At 54.5% G+C, this 27,223-nt stretch overlaps 1 protein-coding gene across 2 annotated transcripts; it reads left to right on the top strand.

Annotated features, from left to right (window-relative positions):
- Window positions 1-3,745: 3,745 nt before the first annotated feature.
- On the top strand, window positions 3,746-27,149 carry SLC60A1 (solute carrier family 60 member 1). 2 transcript variants are annotated; one of them, XR_016438839.1, is made up of 10 exons: window positions 3,746-4,015; window positions 9,677-9,875; window positions 9,966-10,205; window positions 16,682-16,850; window positions 18,748-18,863; window positions 19,644-19,817; window positions 21,844-21,944; window positions 22,572-22,642; window positions 23,556-23,676; window positions 24,665-24,692. XR_016438839.1 is itself a non-coding variant. In XM_090025025.1 (10 exons), the coding sequence occupies exons 1-10, from the start codon at window positions 3,786-3,788 to the stop codon at window positions 24,724-24,726; spliced, it is 1,530 nt and encodes a 509-aa protein (XP_089881151.1). In that variant the 5' UTR covers window positions 3,746-3,785; the 3' UTR covers window positions 24,727-27,149. The 2 variants fall into 2 exon arrangements, 1 of the variants encoding a protein (XP_089881151.1); XM_090025025.1 differs by having other exon boundaries at window positions 21,797-21,944; window positions 24,665-27,149.
- The last annotated feature ends 74 nt before the right edge of the window (window positions 27,150-27,223 follow it).

Raw genomic sequence — 27,223 nt, 5'->3', positions numbered from 1 at the left:
CCAATTGATTTTTTTTTCCCCCCCAAAAATTTTTCATTCCACCCACAAAGTAAATATTTTGACGCTTTGTCCCAGGTTGGGCTGAAGACAAAAGGGGGAAATGTCAGCCTTTCCCAAGGGGAGAACAGTCCCCTTTCCAAGCAGCAATTTCTCACCGTTGTCCCATGTGGACCCCCAAGGACCTGTTCGTGTGGCTTTAGGACATCACTTTCTTCTCTTTGTCTGAATTCACCCAGATGGTGATAAAATGGTAATGCCTGCCCACTGCTAAAAGGCAGCCACCTCTGGGGAGGTGCATGTTTGCTCTGTAACAGTGCACAGCAATCATATGCGACAGGCTTAGAGTGATAAATAAGGGACAATGCGAGTCCAGATGAAACAGCCGTAGGAGGGCGGATGAGATGAATTAAGCTGGAGGCATCCAGATCTATCCCCCACCACCCCCCTTGTGCCAGGTGCTGTGGCATCTTTAATGCTTCGACTAAGATCTTGGGATAACATTAAATGAAAAGGTGTAACCCAGTGCCAGACCCCCCCATGCTCCGCACCCACAGTTGGGGCCTTATTCCCAATGCATTCAGCACCCAGTGGGCTGAGTTGTTCTGAACTTCTGGCTGACAAAAGCTCCACAACAGCTGAGGCTAATGGAGCTACACATGATACTGCATTCCCAGCGCCTCTGCCGGTTCGTGCTGAGAGTCCTGGTAACACAGCAACAGCAGCATGGCATGCACCGCGCAGTAATTCAACCCCTTAAATAAAAGCTTACGTTGTATGGGGGATAAAGAGTCAAAAAGTCCTTTTTAATTACGTTGCAGCGACTTGGTTGTGTGTTTCCATTGCTGCACAAATTTGCTTAATGGTTTTAGTCTGTGGAAAAGCTTTGAATTTTCCCTCTGGAAGAAAGGCATGGTGGAAGCTTCTGCAGCTCATGCCCATGCTGTGTTTGGCTGCAGGGGCAGTGCACGGGGGTTCATGGATATCCCAGACTGGTCCACCTCTACGCCTTTGGTCCCCGAGGCCTGCTCAAGGCTGGCACCCAGCTTTATTCCTGTTGTCCTGAAAAGGGCTGGAAGGGAAAAGGATACAGCATTTCTCACCGTTTGTAACACAACAGACTGTCTTGCCCCTTTGCTTCTGAGTCTGTGCATAAAAGAACAACCAAACACGCCACCAGGCCAGGGATAAGAGATCAAGCAATCTTAAACACGGGCTTTTCCCGTGAAAGGCTAGAGGATACTGCCCCGCAGAGCCTCCCCTAGCCGACACGTTGCCGGAGCTGTCCTTTCTCCCTTTCGTCTGGAGACTGGGCTGTAAGAAACAGCACCCGTACCCTCACACTGAATGACAAGCTTCCTGCTTGGACCTATATTAAAAGCAATCACTCCATCTGCCGCCAAGAGAAACATATTCGGAGATAATAACAGACTGTGAAACAGGCTTTTCGAGTCCCGCGTTCCTCACGCAGGAGGGGACCAGACCATGGGGCAGTGCAGGAAGGTGTCCTTTAAGTGCTCTGACTCACCCTGGCACGCATAGATCATCCTTCTGCCTGCAATCCTGCTGCGCTGGTATCTTCTCCATTTGCACCAGCACAAAAACAAGGGTGCTCGTTCCTGCAAGTGCAAAGCGGAGCCCAGAGCTCAAGTGCTTCTCTGGTGTGAGATGTAGGCTGAGGGGCTGCTATCCTGTGGCTTTCGGTTCCCCAAATGCGTTTGAGGATCTCCGCCTTTGTGAGTCCAGCCTCTGAGGGCACTGAAAGATCTGTATGTTCTGGTATGGATAAGTCTTCCAGTATTTCAGTTCTCATTTATAAGCCCATCTTCTGTCATCTCAGTTATTGTCCCTAATGAAACAGCCAAATATTCCCATGAACTGTGTGCTGGCATGCAAACCGTTGCTTGTAAGGGGATGTCAGATGCTGCAGCTGGAATATGGGTTTGGTTAACAGCTACAACACTAGGCGCTTAAATGCTATTTTGCACGCATAGATTTAAATGATTCGAAAGGGTGGGTAAGGATGACTATGCCCATTTGACAGATAGGGAAGTGGAGGTATTAAGGTGCCATTACTTGGTCAAAGTGATGCAGTATTCGGTGCCAGGAATGGCTCTCTTGACTGTGCTAGTGAACTCGCAGATTGGGCACTAGCACAAATCAGTACAGGACTCATTTTGGTATGCAATAGAGTGGGTGCAGAATAGGTTTCCTCCCTCGTTCACCTTCTGTTGTCATAGAAGACAAAGCAGACCAAGGTCACTGCGACAGATACCCCTTCACTGTCTGCACATATATTCATAGATTGTACATGCACCATTCTTCGTTTTCCAAGCGCAGTAGTGTTCCTGATTTCCCCAAAACCAGACTCTTTCCAAGCTCTTCCCTCAGGACTGGCAGAGTGCGTGAAATGTCTGGCAACTCTGAATTACAGCCTATTAAAATAACAACAGAAATTACTGCTCTACAAAGAGATCAATTCAAATGAGAAATAACAGATTAATAGTGATTAACTGCTGCAACAGACTGCCAAGGGAAGTGATGGATACTCCATCCCTTGACATCTTCAGATCAAGATTGGATGCCTGCCTGGAAAAAAGTAGAAAGTCTAAGGCCTGAGTAATACAGGAAGACAGACTACCGTGGTTTCCTTTTTGCATCGTGCCCAGGGTGCCAGGCACAGCCCAGAACCCCCCTGTGCTCGGTGCTGTACAAACCTGGTCCCCACCTCAGAGGGGTCTCGCACTGAGAAAAGCACGAGACTCGAGAGCCGGGTTCAGACAGAGATGGGGAAGGCTGGGGGGCAGCGAGACGACATCAGTGGGCACAGCAGGCAGAGATCTTGGCGCTCACCGGCTCCACCGCTGCCATCTCTGAGCAGGCTTGGGGCTGGGAAAGGGATGGGGAGTAGCCTTGCCGAGATTTCAGGGCACCGTGGAAAGAAGTGCTACTTATCATTTCAAACAGGGACTGACAAGCTGGCATGTGGGCGGACTGGAGGAAGCAGCCGGTGTCTTCGTGGTAAGTGAGACGACAGCGGCGAGCGCGGATGTGTCAAGAAGGGGCTCGAGAACGACGATGAGCAGCCCCGCCGCGCAGGAGGCAGGCGCCTCGCAAAAGGAGACGATGACAAGGAGAGCAAGGCAATGACACGGACGCGTTGCCACGGCCAGAGCGAGGGGCGTCGCGGGCGGCGAGGACCTGGGACAGGAGTCCGAAACCCCTTTGGATCTCCAAGGCCTTCATAAACCCGCTTACGTACGCACGCAGCCGACGGTGCGGAGCGCTGCCACCCGTTTCACGGACGAGGGAGAGTTCGCAAGCGACTCCCGCCCGCACCGGAGCCAGGACCTGAACCCGAGGCCACCCTCCTGCCCTGACTAGCGAGGCACTAGGAAAGGCTGTCGGTGCCGCATGAGTCAGGCGGAGGTTTGATTTCCGGCTTTAGCACTGCCTCACCCCGCCGTGCCTCGGGGTCCCCACCCGTGAAGCAGGATCCGAGGCCGGGGCAGAGCCCCTGTGACGAGCGCCCGGCCCGGGGGCGGCCGCCACCATCCCGCGGGGCCCCAGCGCCGCGCTCCTTGCGTGGGCAGCACTACCAGGGCGGGCAGAGCTGGCTTTCCATCCCGGCGGCCGCGGAGGGGCAGTTTGCCCCGCGCCAGCCGCGGGGGGGGGGGGGTGCACGTGTGTGCGGGGCGGGGCGGGGCGGGGCGAGCGCCGAGCCGAGCCGAGCCGAGCCGCGCGGGGCCGGGGGCCGGGAGCCGGGAGCCGGGCCGGAGCGGGCGAGGATGCGGGGCGCGGCGCGCGTGTGGGCGCTGCTGGGCGCGCACCTGCAGCCCACCCTCACCTACTGGAGCGTCTTCTTCAGCTTCGGGCTCTGCCTCGCCTTCCTGGGCCCCACGCTGCTGGACCTGCGCTGCCAGACGCGCAGCTCGCTGCCGCAGCTCACCTGGGTCTTCTTCTCGCAGCAGTCCTGCCTGCTGCTCGGCAGCTGCCTGGGCGGCCTGCTCAAGCGCACGTAAGCCGCCGCGCGCGGGCCGGGGCCGCTGGGGGGGCCCGGGGCCGCGTGCCCGCCGCTGCGGGGCGGAGACCTCGGGAGACGCGGCGCCGCTGCCCCCCTCGCCCCGGGCGGCAGGGGCAGGCCGGCGGGCGGCCGCCGCATCGCCCCCCCGCGCGGGACGCTGCTGGCGGGGCTGCTCCTGGCGGCCGGGCCGCCGTGCACACGCCCGCTGCCGGCCCTGGCCGGGAAGCGCTGGGCGCGCTCGGAGCGGGGTGCGCTCCCCACGAGCTCGCGTTGCACGCGTCGGCGGCCGGGGTCCCTGGCCTGAACCTGCGCCAGCAACCTCTAGCTCCTTTTGCAGTTGACAGCGTCTCCGCTGCGCCCGGCAGGTCGCCTCAGAGCAGAGTAAGGGACAACGAAGGGATAAGCCAGGAACTTCTGGCTCCCCTTTACGTGCTCCACGCCTCCTCCGATCAGGAGGGGTGAAAGCTGCTGCTAGCTGTCCTGGAGACCCCCTTTATACTGCTGCTGTTGCAGCCGAGGCGAGAGACCCGGCTCTAATTTATTGTGTAGACGCGATCTCAACTTTGTTCCTCTTTGGCACTAGCTCTTTATTATGGCTCTGTCCCCCCGTCCGCCAAAATGAAAGGTCAAGTCAAGGCACAGCTGCTCCGGTACCGGGCCCTCTGGTTTGGCTGTAGCCCTGGCGTAGGCGAGCTCGAGGCGTTCCTGAGGCTCCTCTGGCCAGAAAGCTTAACACGGGTCCCCCCCGTGCTCTTGTGTGACCAGGCTGAGAGCTGGGGGTCAGCGCGTGTGCGGCTGAGGGCAGGACGGAGCTCCTGCGATTCGGGGTGCACCTTGGCTGTCCTGTGTGGTTGCAGCCCCCCCGGTCCTGCTCCATTCAAATGGAAGAGTCAAACTTAGGAGCAGTAAAAGGGCCTCAAATCCTGAAAACCGCCAGAGCCGTCTTGTCCATCCTATACACCCTTGCACTGATCTTATTCTGTTCATTTTCTCTTCCTCCAACTGGTGGGAGGTGCTGTGATGAAACTTCAGGGAGAGGAATAGGCCATATTTGGCTGTTCCTCCTTCTTTGCTAGATGTGAAGAAGGGCACAAAGTGAAAAGCTTTTTCAGGCACCTCTCCCAGCTGTCAAGTCGGTCTAATGAAAGATATGACCGAACAGATGTGGCTTCTTGCAGATCTCTGATTACTTGGACTACTGGGATATTTTCTTATGACTCAAGTGTGTTCACAATTTGCATCCTGTTGTGGTATGGGTTGGAAGAACAGCTCGTTACAAGGTGATGCAAGCTATAATTCCTCTTGCAGGAGTGGGAATAGGTTTCGCGCAATGGATCAAGACGTAGCACTTCATTTGTTTGGAGAAATGCTAGATGTAATCCGGAGCACTGTAGCATCAGGGGAGGATCATGGGTACCTGCCTCTTGCAAGCACGGGTGCGGTTCGTGGATGACTCAAAAGGCGCAAATGGTTCTTATTGCATTGTATGCTCTGGGCCAGGCTGCGAGAGAGCTCGATGGGTTGGATACACATGTGGAAATCTGGCCTTCAAAGTCCTGGAGGGAGCTGCGGGGTGCTGAGCACTGCAGAAGACCTGGCCCTGGGATGCTTGGGAGCTTAAACAGAAAACCTGGCACCAGGCAGGGAGCACTGGGCATGTAGCCCCAGGCTCCTGAGAAGCAGCCCTGCTCTCTGCCCTCTCGTTTTTCACTACCCCCGTACCTCCTTGCAGCTATCTATGTTAGGACTGGTCCTGCTCTCCCGTGAACTTTCCTGGCACTCTTCTACGCTGCCTGGCAAAGCCTGGCTGGTTTCGTTTCTGCTGCTCCTGAGCCCCTTTTTGCTTTCACCTGCTGGAAACTGCATCTGTCCTGAGAGGTACGGCCTGCTCTCCTGCAGTCCCACTCCAGGATCCTGTCTCTGGCCAGCACCAGCTGCTTCAGAGGCAGCTGCAGGAAACTCTGTAGCAGGCAGCTGTATCTGAACGACAGGTAATCCACCCCTGCCAACGCAGGGCTTGTCCAGACCCATAAGCAAGAGCCGCCCGCACCTGTGAGCATGAGGCTGCTCAGCTTCCCCCCGCCCACTTTGGATTCAGATGAAGGTGTGGATGCTCCTCACTTGTGAAAATCCTGCGTGTCCAAGAATTGCTTTGCACCCTGCTGAAATGCACCTCCGAGGCTGGCAGGCCACAGAGGAGTGCACAGAGCAGTGCTCTGCGATGGCTGAGCACCGCATCCCCATGCAGCCAGCTGGGGAGACAGCACACGTCACGCGGTGCTGCTGGCAGCATTCAGATAAAACCCACCGATGGGGCTTGGGTCTTAGCTGAAAGTCTTGCATGTGCCTTGCACATGCTTGCTTTACAGGGAGTTTAACTTTCAAGAGAAGCCTGACTCCCTCTTAGTCTTGCGTTGTGCTCTCTTGGTACAGGCCTGCTCTGCTTGGGGTTCAGGGCTGGGAAGGGAGAAGGGCCTCCATCTCCATCCACAGCAGAGTTGGCAGCAGCTGGTTCCAGGGGCCCCATGGAGCAGCGGGGCTGTAATGAGTGATAAATTGCCGGAGGTGGAAACTTTTGCTCCTTTCTTTTAAAAAAAAAAAAAAAAATCTGGATCATTTTAGTGCTTTTCAGGGCATGCATAAATTAGCAATTAATATTTAACCTGGTAATGGAGGTACTGTCTAACCAAGCCTGGGCAGCGTGGCAGTTGTTTTGCTGGTGCTGCAGAACATGACATGCATTTCTGGGATTTCTTGGCGCACGTTTCGACTGTCTCTTCAGGCCTCGTATTCACCAGCTGCTCAAACCTCCCTCTCGTTCCCCCAAAGGGCTCTGCACGCCCTCGAGGGTGCCGCCTCGGTCCTCCATGCTGGAGGCTCCTCTTATTTGCTTGTTATTTTTCACCTCGGTAGCGCTGGGCCTTGCAGCTCTGCTGTTCAGGTTTAAACACAATGTTTAACTCCCTCCTCCCCCCAGCTTGTGGATGAGGGCTCTAAAAGGAAAAAGCAATGAAGTGAAAAGGAAGGGGAAAAACGAAGCGAGGCCCTTTGAGATGGGGGCGGCCCTTGGAAACGAGCTGAATTTGAACGCGTGGAGTCGAGCTCGCAGGTGAGGTGGCCTCTGAGTCTGCAGTCGGCGTGCCCCAGCCAGCAGCACCGTGAAGGAAACTTGCTCGTTTCTGCCTAATAGTCAAGTGTGGCGCAAAAAATCCTAGTTCTGTGCCTCTTCTTTCACAGAGGGGGAAACCAGGGGCACTGAAAAGTGGTGCAACAGGCCACGCCGCTAGCAACCAGCGGCCTGAGCTGGGCTGTGGGTGCCCTGCTTCTCCACGGGCTGCTTTCTACAGCCTGCTGCGCCCTCTTCTCTGAAGGGGCTCAGTGAGGCCAGGAGCTGGGCTCAGGAATTGGTGCCAGTCTTCCAGACTTGGCAGGTGCCCGACCTGGTGGGAGGGCTAGGACGCGATTTGTGCTCATATCCTTTCAGTTGACAAATGATGCGCCCTGCCAGCCTCTGCAAACATGCCCGCCTCTGCTGTGCCAGCTCACATGGCAGGTCCCCGATGCTAGCCCCTCTTGCCTGCAGACGTCCTGGAGGGCCTTTCCTCGCCCCAGGCAGCGGTGCTCTCTCCAGAAGCCAGCAGGTGCTTTGTTGGAGCGGGAAGGCTTGAACAGGGCCCGAATGCCAGTCTGTGCTGGGGGAGAGACATGCCTGTGCTCCTCATTGTTTGCTTTGACTTTGCAGTCCCACATTTTGCTAGTCTTGATCCCTTCAGCGCTTTGCTGTCTGGTCTCGGCTTCCTTCCTCCCTTCCTTCCTGCCTCCAGACTTGGCAGCTTTCTGGCAGCACCGTGCCAACCTGAGCTCTGGTCTCAGATGAGCAGCCTTGCTCCCCGATTACCTGACAGCAGGCCAGGAGGGCTCTGGCATCGCGTGATGTAACCCGCTCGCCTGCCTCACCGCTGGCATCCTTGCAGCTTTTCCCCGAGGAAAGGGGAAGCCCCCAACCCCGTCTGCCTGTCACCAGAGGCTCGGCTGCTGTGCTGCGGACGGGGCTCCGGAGAGGCCGCGTCTGCGGCGAGCACAACCCAGCTGCGCGAGAAGGTGGCCTGGGTCTGCACCGGGGGCCGAGGAGGCCTGGAGAGCTGGCAGTCCTGGCCAGGGCACTTCTAGCACCGCGAGCAAGACGGGAAGGGGGAGCAGCAAACGTTCCTGTTGTAGGAGCGCCTTGCTCAGGGAGGAGCCCCCAGACCTGCTTGAGCCTGGAAAAGAGGCCAAGCTGGTGATGTGAGCTGAAGCACAGCCCATACAGACAAGCCAGGGGTTAACATCATCCCTGGTGGAAACAGCTGGCTTAGCCCTTGTGGAGGAGGGCAGATCACCACCACCCCGGGGAATTGTTTCAGGCTCTCTGCAGCCTCAGGCAGGCTTTGTGGCATCGTCTGTGAACCTCTCGCATGCTGGGTCGTGTCTGGACTGTTTTTTCCACAACCGCGTGCTCCAGACACTTCCTTCAAATGAGGGGCCTGCAGGGTGCTAGAGGACCCGTGGGGTGGGCTGCATGCTGTGGTGACCGTGCGCATCCCCACCCCAGACGCCAGCCCCTCCAGAGCGGAGGGCACATCCCACCATCTCCTCCAGTCGTCTCCTTGGCACGTCTCCTCTAGCTGTCCTCCAGGCTACAGGCGCTTATGTAAATGCCACTAGATTAGAGCTCCCAGCCCAGGAGCGGCCATGGAGGTTATCGTCCCTCCATGCAAGCGTTGCTGGAGATCATGCGACATGATCACGAGCCCTTTTTGTGCAAGGCCCAGGGTGGAGCTGGCGGGGAAGGGTAGCTGGGGCCCTCGGCACACTTCTTCCTGAACTCCAGCATACCAGCACCCAAGACTTGCGCTCATAGAAGGACCTTTGCAGGCCTGGCACCACAAAGGGCAGCAGCAAGTAGCATGTGGGTCTCATCAGCCTTTAAATAAAAAATCAGTGGCCCAAGGACCAGAGTCCTCTGGATCCACCGAGCTGACTTCCCCCAGCTCAGGCAGCCCCTCTGCATCCTCACCACTGCAGGAGAACGTGGGCTCAGCTCTTCATGCTGCTTTTGGTCCTTAGTGCCGCTGAGCCTGGTGCGGGGTCCCTCGACACACCACGCCTGTTACTGTTTGGCACCATCAGCTGGTCACAGCTTGCCGCCGTGGGTGACGCGGGGTTGCATTACTAGGCTGCACGCGTGACTTACGGTACCGCTTCACTTCCCCGACCCTGTCCATCTCTCCTTCCCTCCCCTGCCACGTTTCGGGCCACCGATCCAATTCACAAGGAGCCCAGTTTTCTGGCCCGTGCAAAGCCAGAGGTCAGATAAGGTGAGCACTGGAATGGCCTGGAAATGCACAGAAGCAAATCCAAGGGCCAAACCGTGACCCTCCTGGGCACAGTTGGGTCCACGCATGCTTTGGCTCTTAAAGGTGCCTATGTCTAAGTCCTTTCCTTAGCCTGCAGTCACCGGCACTGTGACCAATCTGTTATGCTCTCGTGGGTGCAAATCCCTGTTTGCACAACAGGGATGCAGCTGGTGGGGGGGGGGTGGGAGCAAGCTGACCTCAGGCCAGACTTACGTGGTCCTCTCCTAATGGCTCCTTTCCTTCTCTCTCCCTGGCTCAGGTTGGCCCAGTCGCTGATCGCCCTCTTTGCATCCTCCCTTGCCATCTCCGTGGTCTTTGCCATCATCCCCCTGTGCCACAATGTGGTGCTGCTGGCTGTGGTCATGGCTGTGGCAGGGCTGGCCATGGGGTGTATCGACACCATCGCCAACATGCAGCTGGTGAAGATCTATCAGAAGGACTCGGCCGTCTTCCTGCAGGTGAGGCGAGGGTGCTGGCCTCCCCGCCGGGCTGACGTGCTGCAGCCAGCCTTCCTGCCCTCAGTGGTGTGCATCTGTCCTCTCTTCCAGGCCCTTCACTTCTTCGTGGGCTTCGGAGCCCTGCTGAGCCCGCTGATAGCCGACCCCTTCCTCTCAGAGTCCAACTGCATCCAGTCCAACGCCACGCTCAACGCCACCAGCAACCTCCCCCACATCCGCAAGTCCCTGGTCCCCCATCACCCCGGGAACTTCTCGCACTACGACCTGCCCATGGATGGAGTGGCGGTGACGCGCGTGTCCTATGCCTTCTGGATCATGGCCCTGATCAACGTAGGTACTGCGGTACACGTCACCGGAAACGCTGCCTCTCGGGGCTCCTCTTCCCCTGCCCTTTTCCCTCGCTCCCATGGCTTTCCTACCCCTGGCTAAGGACCCAGACTCTGGCCCTGATACTGCGCTGAAGCCAAGGCTGTGGAGAGGCTCAGCAGCCTGGGGCTGAGTGCCCCCTCTACAGCGATGGAAAGGCCCGAGCCGAGCTGGTAACTCCATCCACCTGCCCCTTGCAGATCACGGTCGGCACAAAACCGCAGTGGCTAATTCCTTGCAGTAAAGCGGGGTCCTTTACTGCCCTGCTACATCCCGATTGCACATCGAGCCAGCAGTGAGACGCTGGCAGCCCCTTGGGCCCCTGGTTCTCAGCCCTCCCCTCTCATACCAGAGCCAGACCGGGCCGCGTGGGGAGCGGGGGTCACCACAGAGGTCGGGCAGGCAGCTCAGCCAGCCGGCACAGCACGTGTGACACAGCTGGTGAATATTCAGACAGAGAAGCAGGATTGTTGCCAGCTCTCGCTGAGCGTCCAGCTTGCACTGAAGCAAGGCCCGCAGGCTAGCCCCTTTCCCTGCCTCGCTCCGTGCAGGGTAGGGGCAGTTTAACACAGCCTGGGGGGTTTCTGAGCTGCTCGGGCTCTAGGGTGACATGGGGCGGTGGGACGTGGTCTTCAAAGCTCTGCAGCACGTTTCTGGGGGATGCAGTTGGGAAGCAGGGTATAAGGCATCCCAGCCCCAGCAGCCACTGGGTGCTGTCACGGGGGAGAGGGGATGCCACGCTGTCTCCTCGAAGGGCATGGCTATCAGCCCCACCTCGCACTGAGGCTACTGTGTGATGCCAGCAGAGGGAAATGGGGCCGGTGCTTGAATAGGGCACCTCCGGCAAGTGCTGCAGGGAGCTGGGCTTGGTGACGTGGTAGGTGATATTTTTCCCCCCGGAGCCAGCGTGGCATTGCATTGTGGTGCTAGGGGATGCTGCGCTGGTCTCGTGAACGAGATGCAAGAGAGAGGCGCTGGTCACATCTGCCCCCGGCAGATAGCACCATGGGTCTCTCCTGGTGCTATCTGCAAGGGGAGCTGCTGTTGGCCACTATGCACCAACTTGGGAGTGGGGAACAACATGCGGCTCCCAGTCCCTGGCGGCTCGGCAGAGGGTTGTCGCTGCCACGCTATTTCCTTGGTGGCAGAGGCAGCACGCGTGTGACCGCGTCTTCAGGCAAGAAGCACGGCTTTTCCAGCGATAGGAGCCAGGGGTTGTGCTCGATGCCGATGACACGAGCTTGGCTTGGACGAGGGCCAGCAGAGCAGAGCGAGCGACTGCTTGCCGGAGGAACAGGGCAGCGTCCTGCGAGCTCCCGCGGGGAGAGGAGCGTTCTGTGCGGCCGGGAAGACGAGACCCGCGGGGCTCCAGCAGAGCTGGTCACGTTGTTCTGGCCCCGACAAGCTACAGGAGAGCTGACCTTGCATCGCTCTTTTCCACTGCCAGAATGCTTTCCCCCCACCTCTGTTTCAGCTCAAAACTGCTGCTGACAGGCTGCTAGGAAAATCAAAGCAGGTCGCGTCCACTGCTTTGCATCCTCTCGGGGTTCAGATGCCTTGGCTCTCAAATGGCACCAGACAGCCGCCAGAGCTGGAGGCTACTATACGACCTGCCAGTTCGTGGAGCGTGTCAACTGAAATGAGAGGAGAAGGCAAGATGGTAGCAGAAAGGCCACAGCTTTGTTTCCAGCCCAGCAAGCGACTGAGTGAAAGTGCCTTTACGGACGTGTCGAATGGGAGCAGGCAGAGGCTGGCTGGGCGGGGGGGTTGTCCAGCACTGTGCATTTGTGTTTGGACATGTTTTACAGGGAACTGGAGCGTGGGACTCTCCCCCAGTGTCACGGGGAGTCTGTGGCCCAGCCAGCACTCCCGTGCCTAGGTGTTCGGCCACCTTTCCTCTCCTGCACCGATGGATCAGCATCACCTTTCTAAGCAGTGAATGGAGAGAGAGAAATGTTAAGTTCAGTGGCAGCAGTGCTCCCAGACACGTCTGTCCCCAGGGACGGATTCTGCAGCAAGTCACTGCTGTGCTATAGCTTAGATGTCTTCTGTTTTCACCTGGCCGCTCCGGGATGGATGCAAACGGATCGCGGTGCATCTCCCAGCTGGTTGCCCTTGGACTCGGGTCTTTGCAGCTCTTTAGTTGTCCTCGTCAGGTCAGCTCAAAAAAGCCAAATGAGTGGTATCAAGAGTGTCACTGCAGCAGAACAGAAAGGGATGCCGTGTCCCTAGGGAAGAACCCAGCTTTTATCCTTTCCCTCGGTGCGCTTTTAATTCCACCAGTCTTACTATTTTCTGAGTTGAGGAACGATATGTGCAAAGGCAGCCTTCAATGCAAGTTGTTAGCGCAAAGCAGTTCACAAATGCACGTAAGCATTGTTCGCAGTCAGTTTAATTAGCATGGCGGCCCAGCTCTGTTCCCAAGGAAGCTGATGGGAGGTCACCTGGCCTCCAAGCTTGCTTGAGTTTCCAAAACAGCCCTCCACGGGTTTCTTGGTGTCCAGGTTCCTGTGTTGAATGAACCGCATTTTCACACATGGCTTGTGTGTAGGTGGCTTTGTAACCGCTCAACTTGCGACTGAAGTCGGTGGCAAGTCCACAAACTCAAGTCTTGCTTATGGTGACGGTGGGCCTGCCCCCGTGGCATGAAGAAGTGACAAACTGAAGGAAAGCTGAGCAGCAGGGTGCTGCTTGCACACACTCCTCTTCCTCCATGCATCTAGTCCCAAACCAGAGTGCCTTGTTCTCTTTGCCAAGATGTTCAGAGGCCCCCAGGATCACCCTTGGCCTGCATATGGGGTTATAAAACCCGAAGCAGCGATGCAAGGTTGGAGTCGGTGCTCATGTGGCCACGTTTCAGGGACAGCAGGCGCGTGAAGCCAGTAAACAGCCAGGAGTGTTAGATAAAGGATTGGATCACAGGAACCAGGCAAAAGGCCAGGAAAGCACGTGGCGGAGACCCTTCATGGTCTAGCATCCCCTTCTCAGACCGTGCCGATGCCTGGTCCTCCAGAGGCGAGTGCAAGGAGTTCCTAGAGGCATTTGTCATCCCAACCTTCGCTGTCAAGAGACTCGCAAAGCCCGGAGGCACAAAGTCGCTACCGGCTAAAATACAGCAAGACGTTTAAAGATTTAGGAACATTTCTGGGCCCAGGTGGGTTCTCGAGCGCTCGCTCTCACAGCACCACAAGCACGCCGACAGCCAGTTCAGATGAAAGGAGTCCAGCCTCCGCCCAACGCAACAGAAGAGGCTTGGCAGAGAGCAGCAAGGAAATCAGGCAGGTCTTGCCTGAAAACACCAAGCGCCCAGGAGAGAGGAATGACTACATTCAAGCTAGGGCTATGCGGTGAAGCAGAGCCGACTGCAGAAGCGGCCACGTTTTTAGGAGGAACGTTTTGCTCCGGAAAGCCTCTATTTAAATACTTCCTAGGACCACGTCTACAGTGACATTTTTGACCAGGAAAAGATGGAAATAAGAGCTTCAGCTCTCGTGTCTCGTTTCAGTAAAGTGGAAATGCTTCGTTTGGGCTCTGTCATTTCAACTTCAATATTTAAGATATGTTTATACATTTCCCTCTCGGTTTTTTTAAATTTTTTCTCAACACTGTAGGGGAAAAAAAACAAACGCATTTAACTGATTGGGATGAAATGACTCCAGCATTTTCAAACTGAAGTGAGAGGATGATTCCAAGCCCAAATTTTTCGTTGTGCAAGAGGAGAAGCCAAAACTTGCAGTTTTGGAAGAAAAACAAATTTTTAAAAAACCTGTCAGAATTTCCGACAAAACAGAATCCCATTTTCCAACCAGCTGTCGCAGGCTGGGTATCAGCAAAATTTCCTGAGCGAGGGATCCGCTTCTTTGTCAAGTTATTTTCCCAAGGGAAGTGGTGGAAACTGCATTGTGTTTCGGCCGCTTTCAGAGTCGACGGGCTGGAATAGTAGGGAACAATCCTGTACGTTCAGGGCGAGGGACCAAAATAGACTCTCGAGAGGAGAGATGACAAGGCTGAACGTTGTGTTTACCTTCTGGAGGGGCCAGTTTGCCCAGTTTGGAATAATAGTTCATCAAGTGCTGCATGGCCAATGGAGGAGAAAAACAACCGCTGCGTTTATTGAGAGAGATTAATTGTAACCGCAGAAACAACCCGGGGAGTCGTTCTGCTTCCTCCAGGGGTCCAACCCATCAAAAGTTCCCAGCTAGATGCTAAGTTTAAACAACAATGGGCCCCATTCATCCGTGCACTGCTGAAGGCTGTAGGAGTTGCACCCAGAGGGAACGGCCCAAGAACAAGGTCTGTTGCCTGGCTGTGCCCATCCTACTGAGGCTGAACTGCTCATGCAGACTAGGAGGCATCTCCAGCGCCCGGCCATGAAACGCCCCTGGCTTTTGCAGCAGCTGTTCCTCCTTGGAGAGTTGTGTGCGAGCTCCCTGCAGGCACAGATTGCTCTCAGCAAACCCCTGCCAAGCAGCTCAGTAAGAAACCGGAGCTGCTCTTAGGAGCCAAGTAGCAAGTTCCTGTAATAAAGGCATCAGCCCTGCCCCTGTGTATCTTGGCAAACAAACCACCCCTGGGAGTCGGTGAGCCTCATCGGCGTCGCTGTTTGAGCTCCTCTGTTGGGACACGTGGAGACATTTAGTGAAGAGAGGCGCCAAGTACCTGCTGGTGGGGGTGCTTTGTGAGCCCCCGGTTGCCTTTCTCCACTGGGCACATCTGGCAGCAAGGGTGGATTGGGCCCTTTGCCCAGACAGAATTCCCCTGTGGAGCTGTTGCATTCATTTGTGTGTTCACGTGGTGCAGACACCCTGCCCTAGGCCCTCGCCCCACCCTGGTTTCAGCTACAGCCGCCTCTTCTTTCCCCTTAATGCAGCCAGGGCTTCATCCTCTCATTTGCAGCATCAGAGGAAAGGGTGCATCTCCGCTGCCCTGGTGCAGGCTGCACAGCAGGACCTCCGGGTTCAGTGTCTGCCCCTGCCTCCGCTTTGCACTTGTGCGAGGCAGTCGGGTGCTGGGCATCACTGTTGTATTTGGCTCCAGAAACAGCTGCTTACTCTGTGCCACGGTGGCTTTGAGTCGTGATCCAGGCTCATCACTTCCCGTGGGGCGGGGGCCGCCTGTAAAGTATGCTAATGATATTCGCTCAACTCCTACCCAAGTTTGGGTCTCTGTGGTGCTAGACACTGTACAGGCCTGCAATGAGAGCAAATCTTGCCTTGAAGATGCTAGTGTCAATGGGCAAAGAGCAAGAGAAGCCACGAATCATCCCTCCTGTTTGGCAGACGGGGCAATTGGATGCCTGGAGAAAGCAAGTGACTTATCTAGGGTCACGTAGGGGGGCTGGCAGGGAGATGGGGGTTTTCCCCATGGGTTCCTGCCTTCCAGATTCAGGGCTTTACCTGCAAGGTGTCCCCTCAGGCTGGGGGGTGCACGGTGCAATAACTGCCTGCACAGCCAAGGCCTCTCAGCTGCAATTAAAAGAGTAACCCCTGGTCCTGACCTCCGGAAGGACTAGAGCTGTCCAGCGAGCACGCTTATCCCTGGGACCAAACTGGCTGTTCCCGTTCCTATTGTTCCCAGAACAATGGAGTCCTCATAAATTAATTCAAGGGAGAGAGCGAGCGGGGGGGGGGGCGGGAAAAATCCTCCATACATTGAAATAGGAGCCCGGGCCAACAAAAGCCAGGAAGCCTGGAGCTGGTGTGCACACAGGCTCACAGACATGGAGAAAACAAGCTGAGTGGCTGGAGCGGGACAGCGGGAGCTGTAACTTATGGATTTCCTGGCTTTCTCCCACAGCGCAGAATAAACAGGACTTTGGTTCAGGAGGAACGGGGACTTTATTTAATTTCCCTTATTTTCTCTTGAAACAAAAAAAAAAAGAGAGAGTCCCCCTGGATTTCTAGGCACCGCCGTGCCGTGGGTCGCCCCGGGGCGTGACGCCTTGCCTCGGGCTGCGGCTGCAAGGCAGCCACTGGAAGCACGGTGCTGGCAGGCAGGAGCAGTGGCCTCTCCTGTGCCTTGTGCTCCCCCGGCCCCAGTCCTCCAGCACCTTCCTCTGCCCTGTGAGCACCACAATGCTGGATGTGCCCTTACTGAGAGCAGAGATCCTGGGAAACATCGCCCCACTGGCTGCCAAGATCAGTGGGAGCAAGGGGCTCCCAAATTACACCCCCCCATTTCCGCGTCGCCATCAAACCCCAGGGCTCTCCACAGGGAGAAGGGAAAATTTCCATCCTTCACTCCCCTTCCCGCTTGAGCCCGTTGCAGGTGCCCAGCCTAGTGCTTCCAGGGAGAAAGAGATGGTGTTTGGCAAGGATAGATGCAATGCACGTGCCCGACGCAGCCCGCTAGGCGCGAGCGGAGCAGCCCTTATCCCCTCTGAAGAACATGTGCACTCGTGTCGAGACCGAGCTTACCTGCCGTGTCCCTTGCTTCCCCAGCTGCCAGTCCCCATCGCCGTCTTCTTCCTGCTGTACAAGGAGAGGCTGGTGCCTTGCCTCAAGAGCAGCAGCCCCCCACTGCTCTCCGCAGACGAGCTGGCGATGGAAACGCGCCCGGCTGCGAGGGACGCGCTTTCCGCTGGGTCACGGGCAGCCCAGCCGGACGGAGGTGAGCGGGGCGGCTCCTGTACCTGCTTCAGAGCAGGGGGGCCAAAGGTGGGGCCACCAGCGAGATCCAGGGGATGGTGCCACGGTGAAGCCAAGCCATCCGACGGGGCGGGCAGAGCACGGGCGTGCAAGAGCCCTGTGAGCCTTGGTGGGTTTCCTTGGCATGTTCCACCCGGTCTCCAGGGCAGGGAGCCCAGGCTCAGCCGGGTCCTGGTGTCTCTTTCCAGCGGTCCGGCTCAGCCCGCGGCTCCGTGGCATAAGGAGTTCTTGCAGCTGGTGCCTGCTCCTGGAAGCGCTGGTAGGTGGGGAGTTTTCCCCCCAGAGCTGGCTCTTTATGCAGCACTTCAAAAGCTTCAACCTAGGTCACTGTGCTGGGCTGTGTCCTTGAACATGGCTGGAGTCGCTCTGTGGGGAAGAGTTTGTGGTCTGAAAAGAAAGGAGAGGGGATGGGAAGGGCAGGGAAGGGAAACAGAGGCAGAGGGAGAAGTGCCTCACTCTGGACGACACAGCAGGCCAGCGGCAGAGCTGCAGATAAGTCTCCCGAGTCAGTAGCAGAGCTGCGGATAACTTTTCTAGACTATAGGCAAAAGTTTAGCTGAGTCCAAGCAACATTTCCTCTGATCCTACAGGGGTGAAAGTGTTTCTATGCATTTGCTGCTGTATTTAAAATGACCAGGAGCTGGGCCCTTATGGCCAGAGGTAAACCTGCAAAACCCTGGGACTTTGCCCCAGCTTCAGGCTCCCACAGTGTGAAAGTGCCCCATTCCTTTGGGAAAGCAGAACTTGGGGCTCTTAAGTCCCTGCTGCACTTGCTGGTGCGAGGAGAAACAAAGGGGAAGCAGATCACTAGTGGGACTAGGGGAATTTCAAAATGCTTTTAGCCCTCTGATGGTGGCAGTCGCACAAGCAGGAACACGTCTTTCCTCGCAATGAAGAGAGCAAAGGGATTGACTCCAAGGCAGAGGGAACTAGGGGCAGGGAGGGGAAGAGCGAGGAAGTACCACAGGGAGGGGGCGGGAGTCTGCACGGCCAGACATGTGCGAACTCCAGCAAAACGCCCCAGCGGAGAGGTTGCGAGCCCAGTAACACCGTGCTCGTTGCGAGGGAGAGCTCAGGGCTAGGAGCAGCTATGCCCGTGGAAAGCCCAGCTCTGCTGCCTGGCAGCCTCGGCTAGTAAAATCCGCTGGTGAAGTGTAGACATGGCCCGTCTAAGCAGGGTCCGAGCATGCGAGCACCCCTGCCCTGATCTCGGATGCTGATGGAGACTTTCACTAACGAGCACGTGCTCCGAGGACGGGAAGGGGCGCCACGGTCTCATGACTCAAGGTTGCTGTTGCCCGTTTCTGCAGACGGCCATCTCCGCACCTTCGTTCTTTCCCCAGTGCCTGTTTGATATGGTCTAATCCCAGAGATTGACTTCTCCGGGGCAAGGCCAGCTGCTGCTGCGTGATCGTACAAAGGGCAGTGGTGCGGCCCTGAGCTGCATTCAGAGTCTGGAGTCAGTCCTGCCATGGAAACTGTGGGCCCCATCAGCTCTGTCCTTGGGCTGTCTGCCCCGAGCCAGAGGTGAAATGCGCAGACCGGAGTTGTTGCTTGTTTGAAGGAGAGCAATCGCAGCTCCGATGGTATTTTGGGAGCCCTTTTCTGAAATGTCAGTTTTGATCCCGATTGGGCCCAAAGCACAAGCTGCTGAAACAACAGCTCAGCAAGGCAGGATGCTTCTGAAGTGCTGTAGAAAGTCTAGCCCCGTGCGTTTGCCATGCCCTACAGAGCCCTGAGGGATCCCTTTGTTCCCTTTCATTGTCCTGGAGCAGATAACGCAACAAATGCCCTGTGTGTGCCAGAGAAGCCTGGCTGGACTGATTTTCCACCTAAGCTTTCCATTGTTTTTCACCCAGGGCACAACGACTTATTTAGCTGCTGCCAAAGCAAAAACTTCCGAGGGGCTTCTTATTCCTACTTTGCCGTGCACATCACGGGGGCCCTGGTCCTCTTCATGACGGACGGGATCACGGTAAGTCCCTGAAGCAAACCTCGGTCCGTTCTTTCCACGCCGAAGCAAAGCTACCTGCTCTCTCCCCCCAGGGGCTGGGTCTCCAGTGTGTCGATGTGGCAGTGACGGCCAGGACAGCAGCAGGGTGGGCACCCAGGTAGCTTGCACACTGGTAGGCATCAAGCCATGCCAGGAGGGAGCCATGCCAGGAGGAGCACTAACCCAGTGCCCGGCTGCTGAGCCTGCTTCTCACGAAGGTTTTGCACCTGGCATCAAGCCCTGTGCTGCCACAGCTGGACTGCCCGCAGTACCAGAGCGGGCTCCTGCACGTCCGCACAACGGATCAGCGTAAGCCTGAGGGAGGAATCGACTGCAACGACCCAGCCGTATCTCAGCAGTTGCATCCTTGCCGTGGCTGCCGGACTTGCTCTCTGGCAAGGCTCCCGACTTGACCTCCTAGAGGTGCTAAGCTGGGGAGTCGGCTCATGGCATGCGTCTGGTACGGTGGGACCGTGCATTCACTCTGGGCTCCTAAGGGCCCCTTGCCTGCCTCGGTCCATGCGGTCACTTTGGTCCCAGAGTTCTCAAGTGCGGGCGCGTGACCTGGATGCCCAGCCGGATACGCTTCAAGGTGTCCCGCTCAAAGAGCAGGTGTTTAGTGCTGCTTCCAGCCTGCCCCGTTTGAGTTGCCTTGGGTCCCCAGAGCAATCATGCTGCTATTAATACGTGCAGAGATCTGACCCTTCTCCTGCAAGGAGCTAGGCCTGGGAGGTGCAAAGGTGCTGTCCGTTTTTTCTGCAGGGGGAATACTCTGGGTTCATATACAGCTACGCCGTGGAGGAACCTCTCTCGGTGGGACATAAGACGGCCGGCTACCTGCCCAGCCTGTTCTGGGGATTCATCACGCTTGGCAGGCTCATCTCCATCCTGGTGTCCTACAGAATGAAGCCCACAACCATGGTCTTCATAAACGTGGTACGGCGAGCTCGACTATCACCCTTTGCATGCTTTAGATTTAGAGGGGTAAGACATCCCGAGCCGATTCTGCCCCTAGGTTGCTGTAGCTAACCTAGCGCAAAGAGGCTGAGAGTAGATGACAACGCAGAAGTATACAAACCACTGATTTGGGCTGATTTTCATGGATTTGAAAGCAAGAAAGAGCCCAACATGTTGGAAAGCAGTGCAAGTGTTAAGCGAAGCAGTTGTCATCTTAATTTACTGGCATGGTAGCGTACGGCAGGGGAATCAAATCCTTAATTATTTCAGTGCAGCCCATCATACCTGCTGCAATTGTGATTCTAGTGCCCCTCAGCTCCGTAGCAGTAGTGATTTAAGTAGGAGCCCTCCAGCTTGTATGTGCTGTTATCCAACTGCTAGGCAGCTTAATGATGACAAATGCAAACTAGTGCCGCCTGGAAGAAATAATTTTAACAGCTACCTGTATTTTTGCTGGGTCTAAACAAAGTCTAATCACTTAGAGACAGTGTAGGCAGTTTGGTGAAATGCTGTGCTCAGCATACAGCTGTGGTTGCAGAGCAAGCTTTGCAGGGACGCAGGAAGAGGTGGACACAAAATACTGTCGCTGGTATTAGTGCTGCGCATTCCTCTCCGACAGTGTTTTTCAACCTGGGGTCCATGGACCCCTGGGGGTCTGCAGACTATCCAAGGTGCCCATGAAAGATGGCTATCATCAATCAAAAGTATGTGAGTGCTCACACTTACAATTCAAAGGGGTCCATACCTCCAGCCAAAATTTCCAAAGTAGTCTGGCACCTCCATTCAAATTTTTTAGAGGTCTGTAAATGAAAAAACGGTTGAAAACCATTGGTCTGCAGTACCGTGGTAACTATAACACAAATCAAAAAGGATAGAGCAAAAATGGAATGAAAGTCACAGACCGATGACAACAGCTATTATACAGGTGAAAAGATACAGAAATGTTTTGGTTAGAAGGAGAGGTCCATAACCTGAAGGAGTACAACCCTGTCCCAGTTACTTGTCCAGCATGGGGATACTAGCACTTTCTTCTGAACTGCGTCTCTGGACATGCGGCATAATCGTTCCCAGGAGCAAGGGCTGGGTGTGTTGGCTGGTGCTGATCTGGGGGTCATTGCCAGACCTGCAGGACTTGTTGGAAGTTTTGCCACTTGTTTCATGGGCGTTGCCCACGGCTGGAAAACTACCTGCCTCTTTGACTCTGAAAGCCTTGAATAATGTCTGCTGTAGTGCTGTCAGCTGTTGTAACGAAATATTAATTTGGTGTTTAGGTTCTTGACTGTTTTGTGCGTGCATGTTTGGGTTCCTATGTATCCATCACTCAGTCCCCAAGGAATTAAGGGAAAAAAACCTCCTATAGTGGTAGGCTGGGATTACAAAAATGTGCGAGCTCCCTCTGCCGGACTCCAGGGAGCTGCACTGACTTGGGTCACACTTGCAGGCAAATGAGGAAATAGCAAAACATTGCTTTTAAACTCAATTAGAAATGAAGCAGCCTCAAATAAAGTGGAGAGGGCAAGCAATCCATTCTTCTCCTCATGTCTGTAAGGTCTTGCTACTTGTGTCTCACCTGGGAGCCTGCTGTATTTAGGCCAAGAGGGGGGTTAAGGCACAGATGCTGAGCAGCTCCCAAGTGCTACGGAGAGCACGCCCAGAACGAAGCCTGATAAGGACCATCCGGCTGACTTGCAGGTTTCCAAAATGTGCTCAACTGCCCCTCATCCTTTGCCCATACAAAGTGAGAACAAATGATTGACCCAAGTCAGACAGGAGCTGCCTGAACCATTTACTTCCTCTCTAGCTGTTGAGCCTGCTCTTCCAGCAACAGAGATCCTTTCCGTCTGCATGGCCTGTTATACATTTCCTTTCCAGTTCTCTCCTTAATTAAACACCCCAGCACCCCGACCACACTGCTCCCTGTGTTTCCTGGAAGTGACTCTGAGCTTATGTTGTTGCAGGTCGGGGTGCTTGTAACTTTCCTCCTGCTCCTGATTTTCTCCCACAGCGTTCCCTTCCTGTTTGTGGGGACAGCATGCCTGGGCCTGTTCCTCAGCAGCACCTTCCCCAGCATGCTGGCCTACACCGAGGACATCCTGCAGTACAAAGGTAAGCAGATGCGAGAGAGGAGCCCTGCACCCTGTGTTGCTTGAACAACCCCAGGGGAGGTGCAGTAAAAGGACCCCAGGCAGCAGTTTCAAGGGTAGAGCAAGCTGGTGAGCTGCGTGTGGACAGAAAGGGCTGATCTGTACAGGCCTAGACGCGTGGCAGAGCAGGCACTTAGCTCAGTGGTAGGCTGCTAACAACTGAAGGGGGTCCTGGAAACCTTGCGGGTGCTTCCAAGATGCACGGCTCCAGGGCAGCTGCATCATGTCCCAGTCATGGAACGGTGTCAACTGCAGTGATGGGAACCTTATTCCGTTTAGGAAAGCCACTGAGCTTCAAACACACAGGAAATCATGTGCTCTAGCCAGGAGTTGGATTACGCACGGCTGTTACCAGCCTCCATGCCTTGAGGCAACCACAGCACCTGGCTCTTTTCACGGAGGTGGGATACAGTGAAGGAGCAAAGCCAATGGAGGTAACATCACTGCCTGCACAACCACCTGGGCTGAGCAGATGAGGAACCTGGGGGAGATGTGGCTGCAGCTGTTAGCACGCAATGCCTTCTTTTGCACTGCTGTGTAAAGATGCTCTTGGCCAGATCTGACATTACAATTTACCACTCGTTTCTAGGCTGTGCCACGACGGTGTTGGTGACTGGCGCCGGCATCGGAGAGATGACGCTACAGTTACTGGTGGGGTCGGTAAGTGCGGAAGGGAAAGCGAGAAACTTGAAGGGAACCACAGAGAGCTGCGTTCAGGAGGCTGGAGTAAGACTCGCATTTGCAACAGCTCTGGGAGAATCTGTCTCCGAGGAAATGTAGGAGGGAGGCATTAGCTCAAGACTACCAGCAGCCGTTTTTAGCAATTGCTGTATGGTGCTACCTTCTTCCTCGCTGCAGAGGGGTTTCAGTGTTAACGGCAAAGAAAGAGGCTTTTGCATTCTTTAAGTTTGTATACGAAATGGAACAACTACTCCCACAGTCTGCCATCTTGGGTTCTTTTAGGCCTCTACCCACTTCTGTTATAGCAGGTGTCTTGTTACCACTACAGCTGTGAGGTTCCCCCCCCCCCCCCCCCATTCAGTGGTGAAAATTTAGTCGCTAGTCTGAAATACAATGAAGGAACAGCTAGCCAGCAATGGCAGAGACCCAGCTGCTGTCAGGTCGCGCTGGGGCCCTTTCCCACAGAAGCCGGTGTAACTTTGGTGGGGATAACAACCTGACACTGGGAGAAAAAGAAACACTACGTCATCTTCAGCCGGGAGCCAGGTCTTAATGAGAATGCTGCCTTTTTGCCTTATAAGCATTCATGTCACATAGGGATGCTTGCAAACAACATCTAGATTGATATATAGCAAGACTCTGTCTACCCAACCCATCTCTTCCTGAGCCTGAGAAAACAGATGGGGCTTGGTGCTTGCCCTGGGGGTCAGTAGGTTGGACTCCACGTCCCGTGCTGAGAGAGGCAGAGTTAAGGGTCTTCCTGTATTCACAAGGGACAGGGCTGGTTCAGGCAGGTATTATAACCCAAACAGCTGCTCTTCCCCCCGTGCTCAGTGGGACCTGCTGTCCCTCTCTAAGCTGTACTGAAGACCCCCATTTCTTTTTGCTGCAGATTATCCATGAGCAGGGCAGCTACAGTTTCCTGGTCTGCGGGATGATCTTTGGAGGTTTGGCCTTTACTTTCTACGCTTTCCTCCTGTTTTTCCACAGGATGCACCCCAAGCCCTCATCAGGTAAGAAATGGCAGCACTTAACCCTGCTTCAAAATGAGAGGAAAAGTGACCTGTGCCTTAGCCTAGACCAGGCGCGCAGCAGTCCAAGCAAAATGCAAGGAAATGTTTATTCTGCTGCTGCTTCCCGTTCCCTCTTCCTGCTTTGACTTGCCCACAAAGCCCTGGCAGCCACACGCCTGCGTTTGCTTTCTTTGCTATGAGGAGGAGAGGAGGCGTGTTTGTGGGGTGGGGAGGAACAGCAGAATGAGATGATGCTGAGAAAGAAACTAGGCTGAGCAAATCCTGGTAAAGCTGTACAGTCTCCCAGCCAAACCCAGGGATCAAGGTCTTTCTTGCCTACAAACCCAGGCAATGCCAATCCTGCTCTTTCTTGCCTAGGATCCCAGGCAATGGCTCCAAGCCAGGACTGACAAGGGAGGTCTCATTTATTACCTTGCTTGGCCTGGTCACTACCTACTTCAGTAGTTCCAGCTTTCTACCATCTCTTATGCTAAAGTGACAGCATTGGCTCATCCCTTAAGAGTTGAGGATAGAAACAGGACCCTGCTTTAAAACAACCCCCCCTCCCCTTACTTTTCATGGTCCAGCAGCAGGGACCTCTCAGGACTGAGGGCTCAGCGGAAGAAAGCAGAAGGGTGCTGTGCTGCTCCTGCTCAGAGAAGAGCTGTTGTGTAGTTCAGCTCCATCCTCTGTAGAAGCAGACTCAGATAAACCGTATCAGCAAAGTTGGTGCAGAATAAACACAGGAGCCCAGAATGAACAGATGGTGTGCTTTGAGTTCAGCCCCTACCTTATTTCACAAAGTCTTCCCCTTAATAGCACTGGACCGGCCACCCTAAGCGGTGCTGCAAAGAGCGCACAATAGGGCAGGAGTTCTCATCCCTACGGAGGAAAATGCATGAGCTTTGATTTTTAATGGATGTTAGGATTAAACAGACTGATTCACTTGTCAGTGCAATATTCCTAGGTGTGTAATTTTGATTTGCAGATGCAGATGCCTCACCTGACAAGCCAACAGTGACAGACGACTCTGGACTTTATCAGCAATAAGGCAGCCCGGATCTAGATGACGGTTTGTCTATATTAGCAATAAACACCTGCAAACAATTGAGCATTATTTATAAGGATGATTTCACATTGTGGCTAAATTGCCCTTGTGTTCTGCAATCAAAAATCAAAGCCAACAGCCACCTTCCAAGACGAAGAACAGCAGGATGTTGCTGATGTCTCAGACTCGTGCATTCAGGAAGAATACAGAGCAGCGGACTGAAACCAGGCACCTATGTCCTAGGAGGATGACAGAACAAATCTTGTAAGATGATTTCCCAGCTTCTGCCAAGAACAAGATGGGGGTTCTGCATCTGTCCCTAATGCACACGTAGTTTGAGGTATCCCCTTTGTTCAGGTCACTAGATTTCTTGGATGCTGGAGAATTTCTCTGTCTCCACAGTCCTGATGACCAAACAGCATCCTCTAAGCATTACAGAACCACCTTCAGCAAACTGCTGCACAGAGCAGCACAACCTTCAAATGGCTATTCCCTTTGGGAATGCAGGCACGCACTCCTGGCAGGATCTGGCGATATTTTTGCACAATGGGTAGTTGTTATATATTCCACGGTACCAGCTCTGTTCACCAAGGCAGTCCTAAATCAACAGGCTGCAGCAGGCTGAGTATTTAACTCATTAATTACTGCAGCAGATGAAAGAATGAGTTACGATGGTTTACTTTGCTCAAGTCATTAAGTTCGCTGCTACAGTGTCTGTCTGTAAGAAGGCTGGAATTGAAACTTCCATCTGAAATGGAAGCAGAGGGGATCCAGCCTCCAGCTGTTTGATCTGTGCAATCCCTACTAGAAAAGGTGCCTTCCCTGAGGTACTGCCGAAACCCAGGAATGCTGTTACAAGCAGGTGATAGCCTTGAGGAAAGGACTTTGATTGGGGGAAGGAGTGGGAAGAGATGCATCTAACATTAGTTCAACCGGACTCGTTTTTGCTCCCAACTGCTGTATGAGGTTGTACATATGTAAGTGTGTATATACAGCAATGTTAATTAAAGAAGTGATGGATTGCTATATTCTCAATAGACTGAGCATGACTGACGAATATGTCTTCTGGCCAAGCAGTAGTGGCTGTGTGTGAACTGCAGGTTCTCTCCATTCCTCTGCATCTCCCGTCTGAATTGCTACTTGTGGCAGGCTGCCATGAGAATGGAACCAGTGGCTTCCAGGTTTCTCAAACTTCAGTCCATGCAACAAACCCACCAAGTCTGCACGACTCCCTGGGCTCTAGAACGAGCCTCTTGCCTCCTGCCTTCCCTTGAAAGCACTGCTTCTTGTAAGCCTAGGTTGTGGGACGAAGGCTAAAGCCAGTTAAGGTGAATGGATGTGAAAAGCGTTCCCCACAGGTGTCTTCCAGGAGGAACAGCTTTTACCCAATGGTTTTGGCTGCTGTTTTTTTTCAGTTCAGGAAGGCAATGTAATTCCTTTGCGTCACCACGTGGTGCCACCCTCATGCTACATTTCTGCATGGCAGGAGAGCAGATCTTGGCAACTGTCCAGCCTTCACCTGCCTTCATACCCAGCAGCTGAGACTAGAAAAAAAACAGAGCACTGCAAAGGCTCTGACGGGAAGAAAATCCTTATCCTAGCAGAGGGGCTCAAAGAGAAATCCTTCCCCACTGCCAGAGCACAGGTGCTCACCACTCATCTGCCTCCAGGGAAAGAAGTTAAGTAGCTTTCTCCACCCATCCAAGCCATGCCACGCTCCTATACAATACAGGCTTAAGTCTCTTCTCAAGTGAGAAGAGATACTAGCTGTACCCAGGGCCGTGACTGCACAAGGCAGACAATGGCGGCTACAGTTAGGTACTCCACAATAAGCACCACTCAGCCATGGTGGAATAAACTACCTTGCACTTATCGCAAAGCAGCTGATGCTTTCTAAGTAACATTGCACCCAGGCTTTGCCTGTGGTAACCTATTTGTATGTCCAAGCCCAGTGTCTTAGCCTGCTTCTGCTGCTGTGCAAAAACACTTACCACAAAGCAACATTTCGCCTTCCCTTCCCCAACCCGTGGCAATGTAAATCCACCACTTTATCTTCAAATTCTTAAGCACACTATTTGCTGGAGAACTTCCTACCTAGAGGGTGACAGCTGGCAAAAGGACCGTGTAATGCTACACACCTGGCAACATCAGCTGGGTCTTTCCCTCTTGTGCAAGCCATAGGGAAGCCAGCACCTCTGTGAACAGACAGGGCAGCTCTGGTGAGGAGCACTCTTGTGATCAGGCTGTTAACTGTATTGTCTCTGCTGCACTTGTAACTCTCATTTCCTCTACAGAAGAGAAGAGCAGCAAGTTCAGGAACTTTTGTTAAAAATATTTATTTAAAAAAATACAATTGTTTTGCATGTCTGGTTGCACATCTCTCAACATGACTGACTTGAATAAATTCGCTATAATGCTTTTTAAAGCCAGCTTGCATTATTATACAAAGCAAACCCCTCTGTCAGTTCTTACACAAAATAGTTCTCTTAAGCAGCCCCC

Source organism: Crocodylus siamensis, chromosome 13, assembly GCF_052110815.1.
Source record: "Crocodylus siamensis isolate JL-2025a chromosome 13, ASM5211081v1, whole genome shotgun sequence".
Taxonomy (NCBI): Eukaryota; Metazoa; Chordata; order Crocodylia; family Crocodylidae; genus Crocodylus; species Crocodylus siamensis.
The sequence above is the reverse complement of the archived record's forward strand: the minus strand, read 5'-3'. Positions and strand labels throughout refer to the sequence as shown.